The 12,559-nt window shown below is 36.0% G+C and overlaps 1 protein-coding gene across 1 annotated transcript in view; it reads right to left on the bottom strand.

Moving 5' to 3' along the window:
- LOC112559164 (uncharacterized protein KIAA1109-like) overlaps positions 1–12,494 on the bottom strand; it is a 79,589-nt gene extending 67,095 nt beyond the window's left edge. The window contains 19 exon segments of the mRNA XM_025230163.1: positions 61–237; positions 354–491; positions 801–1,001; positions 2,135–2,450; positions 2,631–2,797; positions 5,940–6,037; positions 6,250–6,405; positions 6,729–6,846; positions 7,277–7,389; positions 7,392–7,446; positions 7,741–7,897; positions 8,256–8,397; positions 8,587–8,666; positions 9,028–9,218; positions 9,785–9,854; positions 10,407–10,566; positions 10,950–11,093; positions 11,775–12,218; positions 12,353–12,494. Coding sequence (XP_025085948.1) covers positions 61–237; positions 354–491; positions 801–1,001; positions 2,135–2,450; positions 2,631–2,797; positions 5,940–6,037; positions 6,250–6,405; positions 6,729–6,846; positions 7,277–7,389; positions 7,392–7,446; positions 7,741–7,897; positions 8,256–8,397; positions 8,587–8,666; positions 9,028–9,218; positions 9,785–9,854; positions 10,407–10,566; positions 10,950–11,093; positions 11,775–11,970 — 2,679 coding nt within the window. The 5' untranslated portion in view covers positions 11,971–12,218; positions 12,353–12,494.
- Positions 12,495–12,559: the final 65 nt, after the last annotated feature.

Raw genomic sequence — 12,559 nt, 5'->3', positions numbered from 1 at the left:
TATTGCCTTTTAATGAAAAAGAAATATGAGCCAGGAAGAAGAGAGAAAGAAGCACATTACCTGTGGGGATGTGAGTTTTCCAGTGACAGTGCCGATGATGGCTTCAATCAACCATGCATACTCTAACACCTCCGCTTCTAGTGGTAACCCCTCATGAGAGAACATGGCATGTCCCCGCACCTGCAAACCTGAAAGTGCCAGGTGTCCTTCGTGCAGGTGATCCTGATCGCCTTGTCTCTGTGTATAAAGCCAGTCACCAAACTTTGAAATATTGAAGAGGGATAAAAAAAATGATAGGCAAATGAGTTACGTTTGATGATCAGAAAGAAGTTATAGGGGTTTAAAATTATTACTTGTAAGATGTCTTTGGCCACCAGAACACAAGGGGACAGAAGAAGCTGAAGTCTGGTATTGGTATACTGCTTGTCCATCTCAAAGCACAGTCGCTCGACATGGATACAAGGACATGGGGGGTCATCTTTGTTGCAGTTCTGCCAAAATATAGTTGTTCAAATTGCTTTAAAGCATTGAAACTTTAAAATTAACCTCTTTCCAAAAAATAAACCCTTTCAAAGTGCAGCAGACTAATTTTCAGAACATTTAGATTGCCATAAGTTAAAGATACTAACAAATGCTTCAAAAGTTAATTCTCAAAAAATAATAACCTAAGTATCCTTCTCTTTTTAAGATTGTAATATTTAAACCAATTTTTTTCATGATTCTTAATTAACTTCATCTATATTAAGAGGACAGCAATCAACAGACAAATACTAATTCTTCTCGGGGCTCGGCAGCATTACCTTTACAAGGTGGGCCTGGATGTCATGTATTGTTACAGATACTGTCACAGCAAAGGAACGGTACAAGCGATGGTCAAAGGGCTCACATTCAGAGGTGTCATTGGGGGTGTTGACATGAACAAAGTTGTTCTCCACATCATCACGACTGAAAGTACTGTCTTCAAAGTCTGTCAAACTTTGATATTCTCCAAAATAGTTTTCCTAAATGGTGGAAATAATATCTGCATGATGACAAATTGTCATTAACCGCTTTGGCAAGTATTATGAACTAGAAACCAATTATATCAGCACTAATATGGTTATACTATGCACAATCAGATATTTCAACATGCTTCATTTAGTAGTGTTTAAATAAAAGACTGGTAGGGATAGAGCTGTAACTTCCGGGATCCAAACAACTCTGGGACACCCAGACAAAGCAGATGAAGAAAACAGCCTACTGGAATTCTAGAAGTCTGACAGGAATACTCTCAGAAACGAAAAAGAATGAGAAAGAAAGCAAACAAAAGACTGACCATCTTATAAATATTTTTTCATGATTGTAAAAAGGCAGTTTTCTTAATGGAGCAGTAATTAACACTTGACAACCAAAAGTCAGGACTCGTTGAGTTTCCACCACATTGTTTCCAGCCATTGGGGATGGTCAGAGTGGTGCTGGTGTGAAGCTTTGCCAAGAGTCGACACCTTCCCTGTCAGCTGAATGGGTCACGCCAATGGCAATTTATGGCTTGTCAGCAGCAGCAAAAGACAGTGACTAAGCTACCCAGAAGACAGGCAGGAAATCTGCTAAAGTAATAATAGCTGGAGCGGCCCATACTGGACAAAGTAAGACAGTGCAAGAAAAGGGCAGATTTAGTCCTTTTGACTAGCCAAAAACCTCACTTTCCGAGCCCCTGAGGTAGTGAACAGAGGCTCACCTGAGTAGTCATCAAGCCTTGTGTCACTTTTTTCTTCTATATATATACTTGTGGAGTAAGTTATGCTTAAAAGAGTAGCTTTGGATTTATCACTATTTAATAATAGATACTGTGCTACAGTGGCAATTCTACAAGATGCTTGGGAGATAAATTGTCAATAGTTGTAAGCTTTTATGTTTTGGTTGTGTGGATCAAGTTAGTGTTTGATTAAGTTAGTGTTTTGCAGCAACATCTGCCAAATAATCTATAGACAACAGGTTTGTTACAATTATCTACCAATGTGATAAACTTTATACTACTAAGCATAACACATAGTTTCCAGTAACTCACTAAATGGCCATTTTATAACAGATCCTGCAAAATCTTTAACCAGTATGAGCCAAACCTTTGATAAAATGTGTCACAATGTTTGCTTACCTTGACATGTAAAAAATTCCTCAGCAGTGATCCATACAAACACAGAGTAGAAGGCGCTACCTCCAATTCAATGCTGATGAGATCTGGTGGCCATTCACTGGCATCAAAGTTCTCTGGAGTGACTTTGACATGGGCATGGGGATGGTCTGGCCGCAGAGGCATCAACATTGCTTCTTCCTGCTCAGGAGTTGTTGGAGTGATCCCAGAAAACATCAGGAATGGGTTGTCTAAATGTTTAATGACTGGAATGGGGTGGTATGTGTAGGTGATAGTCAACGACACATTTGATGTGTTCCAGCAATCCACCCAGCCAGCACTGAAAGATACAAATATTTTACTGATCCATGATACTAAGGTCATGATCTAGGGAAAGAAAGATTTGTGACTCCATCTGAAAGAATGGTGAAACAAAATAAAAAAATTACATTACAACACACACACATGAAAATCTGGACCACGAAGAAGAAAGCTTATGTTTAATCAGTTCACTTCAAACCTTCTCTTAGTCAACTTCCTCCATTGCTTGTCTCGACTGTATCCAAAGGGCTTGTCCATCTCATTACCTTCTCTATCCATAATGCGCATGTTCTCTGAGATGGCAATGATTACATGACGAATAGTGTTGTTTTCAACCAAGTACAGACGACAATCCACGTTTTCTCCCTGCAGCATAATGGAAGGATAGATAATGAAACTGTATCCATCTTAGGTGTACATGTCAGACAGAACATGATTTTCCATCATTCTACTTTTTTGAGAAGTAGTAGCAAAAGTAGCAATTTATTTGAAACATACCCATTCCTCACAATGAAGGCTACAAATACTATGACAAAACACAACAACGCAAATATTAATACAGTCCTGCCCCTTGAATTTACTGATTCAGCATCTACAGTTTATTGAGGTCTGATAAATGGAAAATTAAATAAACAAACAGTTTATAAGTTTCAAAAAGAGCACCATGCAAGAAATGGTTGTAACACGGTGAAATCCAACAGCCCAAACACATTCAGTACTTGGGTGATTTTGTTCCCATACCCACACTTACCCATTGATGTACAGAGAGTACACATTGTAAATGTACAATAAAGTTTACAGCTTTTATTACTGTATTTAATATTGGTTACATCTTACTGTGAATAATCACATAAACTTTACCATATCTATGGATACTACACAAATATCACATCAATAGAGCATTTGGTATTATCCATGGTTTCATGTAACCAAGTTAGAAACTGGAATATATTGTGCACAGATGCAGGTGGAATCTGTTTATTACAAATGAAAACCTCAAATCAAAATATTTATACCCATTACCAAGACACAGTTACAGATTTTGATTCTTTATTCATATATGGCCATCAACCATCACTATTAAAAGGGAAAGAAAATATTTTACTAAGATATATATTAACAGATGATGTCTGCTAGCTAACTTGGAAGGCCAGAAATACAGACACTATGGACAGAACAGGGTAAGGAAGTTTAAATGTAGAAGCCCCCTTTTTCCCAAAGAAAAAGGAAATGGGCTTTTCAAGTTTTGATATATCACATCCATACACGACCAGCCTAAGTGCAATGAAGGGACTTGCTGTGTTAGAAGGGTGATAACAGTTAACAGCTACGGAAACATCGTAAACACAACAGTAACATTTGTAGCAACATGAGTAAACAACCCACCTCCTTCTCATGTTATGTAATATACCACTGAGATCAGACCTAAAATTGCCATAGATGTAATAATAATAATAGGTATTTGTACGGGTATTTGTAATGCCGAACACCATGATCGAGATAGATCGAAGTCAGTGCGCAAACCAGTAATCATAAATAAACTGATAGTCGATGGTGAGATATGTACAGGCACAGAACATAAACCAATGGATGAAGGTATGAAGGATACTGTAAATTTTGTTTGTTTGTGTTTTATGCCGTGCCAGCAACTAGGGCTATATCATGGCAAAAGGTAGCTTTAACTTTAAGGTTAAGTCTTCCAAAGTCATATAAATATGATATTTTGTAAAAAGCCAATATAGTAAGAAAAAGATGTAAAGAGGTGGATAAAGTATAAAAAGGGTTGGTGAAACCCAAAAAAGGTTACCAGCACACTAAAAACAGAAGAAAAACTATCAGAACATAAAAATTGTTTATATTTGATGGTAAATTCTTATCTTCTTTAAAAATGAAAAAATTGCTGCCGATGGGATGGATCTAAATAAGGAAAATAGTGAATTCTCAGTAAAAAAAACTGATAACGGATAGTCTGAAGCTTCGGACAGATAATCAGAAAGTGTAAAACATTAAAATTTCCTCTACACCAGGGACAAACAGGTGGTGGTTCACCTCGCAAGAGGTGTCCTTGCATGGCATAGGTGTGTCCTGTCTTTAATCTGTACTGTAAACACATTTATTTGCATTTGTATTTGATTTTATTTTTGATGTTTTAAACACTTTTAAATACTGTAAACAGTTGGAGTCATACTTGATGGTTAAAATGACAGTATTGCAAGGGAGTTCAGGACAGTATTTCATGTTTACATTTGTGAGGTCAGAAAATGAGACGAGCACCTGAGTTCTGGACTTTCTGAAGCTTGTGGACGAGTTACTGAGGACAGCCAGCAAGAAAAGAGTAGCAGTAGTCTAGTTTAGACAAAACAAATGAGCAGATGAGAATTTTGGTGGTTGATATGGACAGAGTATGACAAATGGAGATGATCTTTCAGAGCTCGTAGTTTGCAGCACAACAAATGTGAGAAACATGCTTATCAAGAGACATGTTATTATGTAACCTAAGTTACATGCTGAAGTAAGGAAAGGAACATCATCACCTAACTGAATAGAGAAAGGCAGTGAAGGGTAAACTCTAGCTTTCCTCTTTGAAAAATAAAAGCTTCTGTTTTTTACGTCATTTAGTTTTAACTTGTTGTGGGTCATTCATAGTCTAATATATAGATGTGGACAAGTATGGACCAGATCCATACAACCCATAGGCCACAGTGGTGAAAGGTAGATGACAACTCTTCCCTGGAGCTTTTTTTTGTGTGATGAAAGCAAGATTCTTCTCCTGGATAAACCTGAGAAAGAAATCTGTTAAGCAAGGACAAGTAATCTCATCAAACGACGGATAAAGCATGTCATCATCCAGAGAAAATGCTTCCTACATTCCTCGGACCAAGGGGCAAACACTAAGGGTATGAGCTGTTTGATGACTTGACGGTCGCCACAACTGGAATATTTGTCTTGTGTCCTCACAGCAGACATACTGACCACCAAGGAGAGTGATGAGAAAAAAGTCTCTGCTTCCTTTTCTTAAAACAAGGTCTATTTTTAAAAAAAAAGGACTGCAGAAAGGTTACAAACAACAATAAAGACAGGGAGCAGCAGAAAGTCAGTGAGACAAGGAATGAAAAGTTTGCTCATTTACTCCTACTTCTGACAATGGCAGCTCACTGGTAATCTCAACTATTCTAAAGTCTTGGTGAAATGAAGCAAAGTTCAGGAAAAATGTTAGGTTTTGAGACAGTAGACAGACTGGTACAGCAAGTGACTCAAAAGCAGATAGCAAAGCATGTGATAACAGTAACTATCCAAAACAAAAAAAACCCTGCTGTCTAGAATTTGCTGCCACCTTTATACCTGTCTGAGGGTGCTACTCTCCTGACTAGTAGAGTGCCCTGCGCACCAGGCTAGCTCATGGTCGGGAGTCAACCTTCAGTCATTACAGAGAAAATGTAGCCTATTATCTCCTATGGTACTATCTGGTAAGGTCAAAGAATAAATGAAAAGATATTTCTGTGCTCACCTTGATCACAACTTGTATTGGAAATGTAGGTGGCAAGAAGTCAACATAAGGTAGAGTCACACAAAGATCAAACAATTCTCCACAAAATGCAATGTGAGCTGAAACATATTTAAAAAATGGAAATTATGAACTTCTGAGACTGTTAATTTCTGATGGGGCAGCAGATATATAGAACTGAACTAGTGTACAAATAAATGTATAAAGTAACAAACACACAAATATAAAGCACAGCACATATGCATGCAAACATATGAACTAAAACAAAGATTTTTGAATTACTACTAATGAAGAGACTAGTCCAATTGCTTACCATTTTCCTGATACTGGGATGAAGTATCAATCCAGTTGTATTCATTAGCGAGGGTGACAACTTCAAATTGTTTGACAAGCAAATTGATAGTCCAGGTATATGGGACAAAGCTGTACAAGTCAGGTACTGTTTTGCCTGACCAGTCATCAGCCAGATCTATCACATTACAATAAAATACTTTATTCTTCCACAATTTTTTTTTAGTATGAAATTCCAAACAAGGTCCAAACAACACACCACAAAATTTTAAATGACACTTTTTACGCAAATATCTATACAAATTGTTATTTTAGACCTTGTGAAAATGCAGCAACAACTGCTGGAATTGCATTCACAAATCTTTGCTTTTTAAATTATCCAGTTTCTTCCTGTGTGCAATGAGAATCATTGTAATGGAAACCTGTGTTATAAGACTAAACAATAATATAATAATATTCGCCTCTCTAGGACTGTTCAAAGGAATTTACTCTCTGATTCACCTCTGAAGAAATTTTTGTGAGCAAAGATGAGATAGACAACAGCTTTGCATGCTGTGAAGTCTACTCGCCATTCCTGATGTTGATTCCATACGCAAGGGTAGTTAGCTGTGATGTCAAACTGTCAATGCAAACATTAAAGAATGAAACAAGAGTCACACAAGTTAAACAATCATTACCTGCAAGCATTATTTCAAGTTGTTAATAGGTAAAAATGAAAAGCCTGTCAAAGAATAAACAAATATTGAACTTTCAGGCTAAAGGCGAATCATGAACCTTAACTGTTTGGGAAGTCTACTTTTGACAGTCCCAGAGAACAGAGAAAAATTACTGAAAAACTCTGCAAGAGTTAAAAAAGTTATGAGCAGATCGTCAGCCATCATCCTGAAAGTCATTAACCTTCTACTAGATGAAATTGGGTTTAACAACAGACAGAACAGCAAGACTGCATCCATAAACATATCGGCATCAAGCTGAAAGCATTAAATTATTCAATAAAATTACTCTTTTGAAAACATAATTTGATAATATCAGACTAAATTTTGGCAAACCTCAAAAGTCTCACACTCAAAGAGTGAACGAAATGGCATGCTGGTTGAGGCATCAACCAACATCAGTTGCCCTTTGACCTTAGTGGAATAACCTTTATCTTCAATTGTCCAGGTATAATGGCCTCAATATATGAGCCTTTACCAGCATTCATGTGGATTGCTTGGGTAACCTGAATAAGTGAAACCCATCCACAAAAGACACATCACTTAAGCACTGACATATTTATTAAAGCATTCCAGTGTGACTGTTGCACAACAGCATAATAAACAGGAACAAGAGTATCTCTATGCAAGCTAATTCCACATTCTCATGCCAGCCATTCCTTAGAGCAACAGAAGTGATGTAACATAGTCTCCTAAGATTTACTAGCTACATACCATCAAAGCTGTCCTACATCCAATTTATCAACAAACTAGTCACATTTGAACTCAGAACAGTACAGCATGCAGGGGAAATTACATACCAGGTTTTTAGTGAAAAGAATGTCAACATTAGAGTTGGTGTTAATGGTCAGCTTGATTTCAAGAGTCTTATACTGGCGCTTCTCGCCAGGCTGTGCTTCTGGTGTTGGTACCAATAGCTGATAGTCGGCAGGGAAGAAGAATTTCCACAGGTGCTCTCTGTAAAACAAAATGAAAATGGTATCGACAAAATACGACTTACATGAAGCAATAAAATGAATCCTCCATCTTTTGCCTCTGTTTTGAAATAAATTTATGGTGAAATTTATAAATAACTGGTAAATCAGCAAGTGTTTTGTTTGCACAGGTTAATTACAAGCTGCAATATATGACGCAAGATGAAATAACTCGGCTCAGACGTTCGGATGTTGATACGGATTCCAAGAATTTCCTGTCGAAAAATCAAGGCGTTGAAGGTAACTGAGAAAACATATTTCAATAACAATCAGAGATGAAATGAAAAAGAACAATCTGCAACAACAACAAAAAACAAAAAAAAATTAAGATACAAATTAACCTCTGTCGGTCTGCCCATGGTCCATAACTCAGGTCAGTGTTTTTGTCACATTTGATGTCAACACCCGAACAAGGATATGTTCGCCTCACTAAAACTTCTCCATCTGCCATATGGAGACACTCAGGTTCATGTGGCACAAGACCTACAGACAATAATACAAAATCTTGCATCTTCCTATAAAACATCTTTAAAACTGTAAGTAAAGTACTCAGAAATGATCAGATTTTAATTTGCATTTCAACAGAAATATGTCTGTATAAATGTACACTGTACATGAACATGAGGATGCAGGAAAGAATTTATGTGCTATTGTCCTGAATAAACATCTCACCTGGCTCATCCATGTAGAAATAGATATCAACTTTGTTTGACTTAAGTACATCAAAACCTTCTCCCATTGTTCTAGGAGGCCTGAAAAAAAAGTGAGGTACATTCTCAACTATTCTATCTATAGCTTAATTTCTTTTCCTACAAACATAATTAGTACGGATAAGTCTTACTGCTACCACTAGCCATCACAAACATCAGCACCAATCCAATAGCAGAAGGACTACTACTTATTGCTGAATAATTTACGGAGAATAACAAGGAGAAAAAATATGCTATGTATTTGTGCTGAGATGGCCAAATACACATCACATGTTTTTCTAAACGCAAGTCTAAATGCTCCAACTTAGTTAAAAACTTTCACAAATGTTAATTTGCCAAACTACTCTCATCAATGAATCATCTTTTATGATAACCACAAATTGAAATATGTGATCTTGTTTACTCATCACGAGGTCCATTATACTTGGGACTGGGCACAAACATGACACGCAGATTCTCAGCCTCGCACTTCACAACATGCATGAAGAGGTCTGACAATGTGGAAGCCGGCTTTGTGGTGTACATGATGTCAGCTTTCTCAAATTTAATAAGCAAGCTATGGGGCAAAAGATAGTTGCCAAACACGACACGGCCCTGCAAACAAAATGAACAAGAGACGAAAGTGGCAGGCATATGCTTAAAATAAACTAGCAAACTAGACCAAAAAAAGTACAAAAAGCTATTTTTAGCTTTCTCCAACAAATAATTTTGGATCTCAACACTGTGGTTGTGATGTACTTTTCTTATCTTTGGTGTTTTATTTCAGGCTGTTCTCACTGAAGACCTGAAATAGCACAAGAGATCTCCATGGCAAGATTACACAAAATATAAATGTACTTATGAAGAAAATTAATTACAACCTCAACAGTTTTTGTTTTATCAGTAACGCTTGAGAGTGTAATTAATTTTTGTTTCATTTTTTTTATGTGAGAAATTTAAATTAAAAAAAAAAAGATCCAACAAAAATTCAATGCCAGGCTCTTATCTCAAGTCTTAAGTCGTATCCCATCAAGCAGTCACCACTTCTTTAGAAAAATCACTGTCACTCTCATAAAAATGTTATACATTTTAAACAATCTAAGCATACATTCATGCTACTTTTAATGCTGAAAAACATTCTGACAGTCAAGTTTACAAAGGATTAGTCTTTTGCAACATACTGCATTGACATCCATCTTGATCATTGGTATCAGATCTCTCCAATGAATGTCCTTTTGTGGAACCTTGATCCTGCATTCACAACAAAATACTGTTAATGGCTGTGATCTCACCAATGATACGCAGAAATCATGTCATTAACCTTGCATATATCCCAACGAATGGGGATAGAAAGGATAAGACCAGTGCCATTGTGGCTCCTCATATGAAAACATGAATTGACCAAAGACTAAGAGCTCATTCTTTGTTTTGAACAAGTATCACAATTTCCTCTGCTGTGTTAAAATCAGAAATTTCCTAGATTCTTCCAGTAGTTTCATTCTCTTTGGTAACACAGAAAACACTTTAACAAAACCACAGACATCCTGGGCTTTGCAGGAATATCCCAGTGAGAAATTTATCTGTAGGTGAAATAATATAAATTATATAATTTTTCAATAGCTAATTTCTTTATAGAGAGTATGACAGAATGCCTCTTTAAAATTTAAGTGCTCAAACCAAAAATTCTTTCTTCAAAGACATATAGTACAGATTCACAAAATGAATTATACTAGTATATAAGTATAAGTATATCACACAAAGTGCCTTTATTTAAAATAAAACATCATTGAAAGAGTCATCTACCTTGTCTTTGGTGTTACTTGTGCTTCTTCTTGTTCTAGGATGATACTAGGCTTCAAACCAAACAGTTTCTCCAACATAGCATATGTTTTTGAACGATTGTAAATGTGAAACTCAAACCCATCTACAAACACAGACAGCCGTGTCTCTGAGTGTGACATGTCTACACACAAAAAAAAGAGTGAAAACACTTCCTATTAAGAAGAATGTCATTATTTCAGTACCAAAACATAACAATTATGGCTCAAATAGTAGCATGTGTTGTGTAGTAAAGCATAAAGAATCTCATTGATAATATACATTATTTCAAATATCAACCAACTGTTACTATAAAAGATCTCTTAACGAGAAAGTAAAAATTATTTCCTATAAAAACACTAAATGAAACACTTAGTAATCAATTTTTGCAGGGTTGTTTTTTTTTTTTTTAACTCGTTTGAGAAATGAGGCAATTTGTCATTGGTCATTAACCTAAAGAATTTAGCACTAAGATGTCTTCGGTTGTCTGTAATGACAATATCTATACACTATATTAAATAAGACAACCTTCTGTCAGATCTTTATAGACATAGGGTCGCCACCATCGGAAAATCATGTAGCCAATATGAATACGCAAGGAGAAGTCTTCTGTAATAAGGTGCACATCTCGAAACATCAATTTACCAGACAGCACAGAGAAGGAGAAGGACCCTGCAACAGTTATTTCTAATTGCTAAATGCATTAATGCAAAACATAAACAAATCAAAGATACAAAATTAACAGTTATACACTTCCTAACAGATATTCTCTACTATATTCACCACTTTTAACTTCAAAACTTGGCCTTTCCACCATTAGTTTGATCTAATACTTCTTACTTTTAATGCTCTTTTATAAACTCATGAATACTTGACAATTATCAGCTTTCTACAGCTTGAAAAACACACACATACACAAACATGCACTCTCACTCTCTTTTTATTTGCAAACAAATTCATACTTCTTTACTTATACTTGCTTTTTGCAAACATTTCTTGCACTTGTTTTGACACTTCTCTTGTAATGCTAAATGTTTGCGACTGTTATCTTAAAATGATCCTTGCTTAAACTAAAAGAAAAAAAATACTATCACTAAAAATAAACAGCAATATCATTGTGTTGTTCTATGAAATATTTCTGCTTGTCCCTGATGATTTCAAAGGTAATAAATCTCTCCACAGAACACAATAAAAAAATTAAAATGTTGAAACTCAAAACTGCAGGGCTATCATTGAACCTGCCCGATTATATCTTACTGCTAGACTGACGTAACATTAAATACAATTCCCATATTTACTGCTGGGTAATAGAAAACAAATGTAACAAAATCACTTTGATGAAGAATGTCTTACCAAGTCTAATGTCACCATATTTGATGAATTTGTTGAGAATGGCTGTTAAAATTAATCCAAGAATACGGGAGTTGTAGTAAGTCAGGTATATCGTCCACACCTGAGCTGCTACAATGGCGATCAACATCCAGTAGACCTTCGACTGAGGAAGTTCGTCCTCCCATCGTTGCAATACGGTCTGGTTAGTTTCCCTCATTTTAATCTCTCTTCTGTCTTCAATAAGCACATAACAGTGTATTATGCAAATGTATTGTCATATCGTTACATGGATCTTTGGCATGCTGCACGAATCGATGACCGGGTATAAGAATGAGTAAACGTTACTCGGTAATCAAGATACATGTGTGTCTCATTTCTCATTTTCATCTCCAAAACTATGTAGACGATCAACTTCATAGAGATATATCGGTGCAACGTTTCAACAGTTAAAGCCTTAGTTGTTATCTGAAACAAAAAATTTACAATTAACATACCCGTGCGCATAATACATAATACACGTTTTATTACACAAAATAAGAAAATTTGTCTTTAAATATTATTGAAACAATGCTTTGTAGTTGATCACTGTGTCTACTCACTGTTGATAGTTTCAGTTTAACAACTGCTGTACACAGTCGTCTTATTGCGTATCTGAAGCAAATAACTGATCAGTTATGGTAAAAAAAATGGAAGCAGGCATTTGAAGATATTACCGCAGAGTATACAAGTTTTTTTTCAATTACTTCAAAAAATATAACTACAACATTTTTATGCATTAAACATTTGCGTCAAGCTACGCCTATTTA

This window comes from Pomacea canaliculata, linkage group LG3 (assembly GCF_003073045.1).
Source record: "Pomacea canaliculata isolate SZHN2017 linkage group LG3, ASM307304v1, whole genome shotgun sequence".
Taxonomy (NCBI): Eukaryota; Metazoa; Mollusca; class Gastropoda; order Architaenioglossa; family Ampullariidae; genus Pomacea; species Pomacea canaliculata.
The sequence above is the reverse complement of the archived record's forward strand: the minus strand, read 5'-3'. Positions and strand labels throughout refer to the sequence as shown.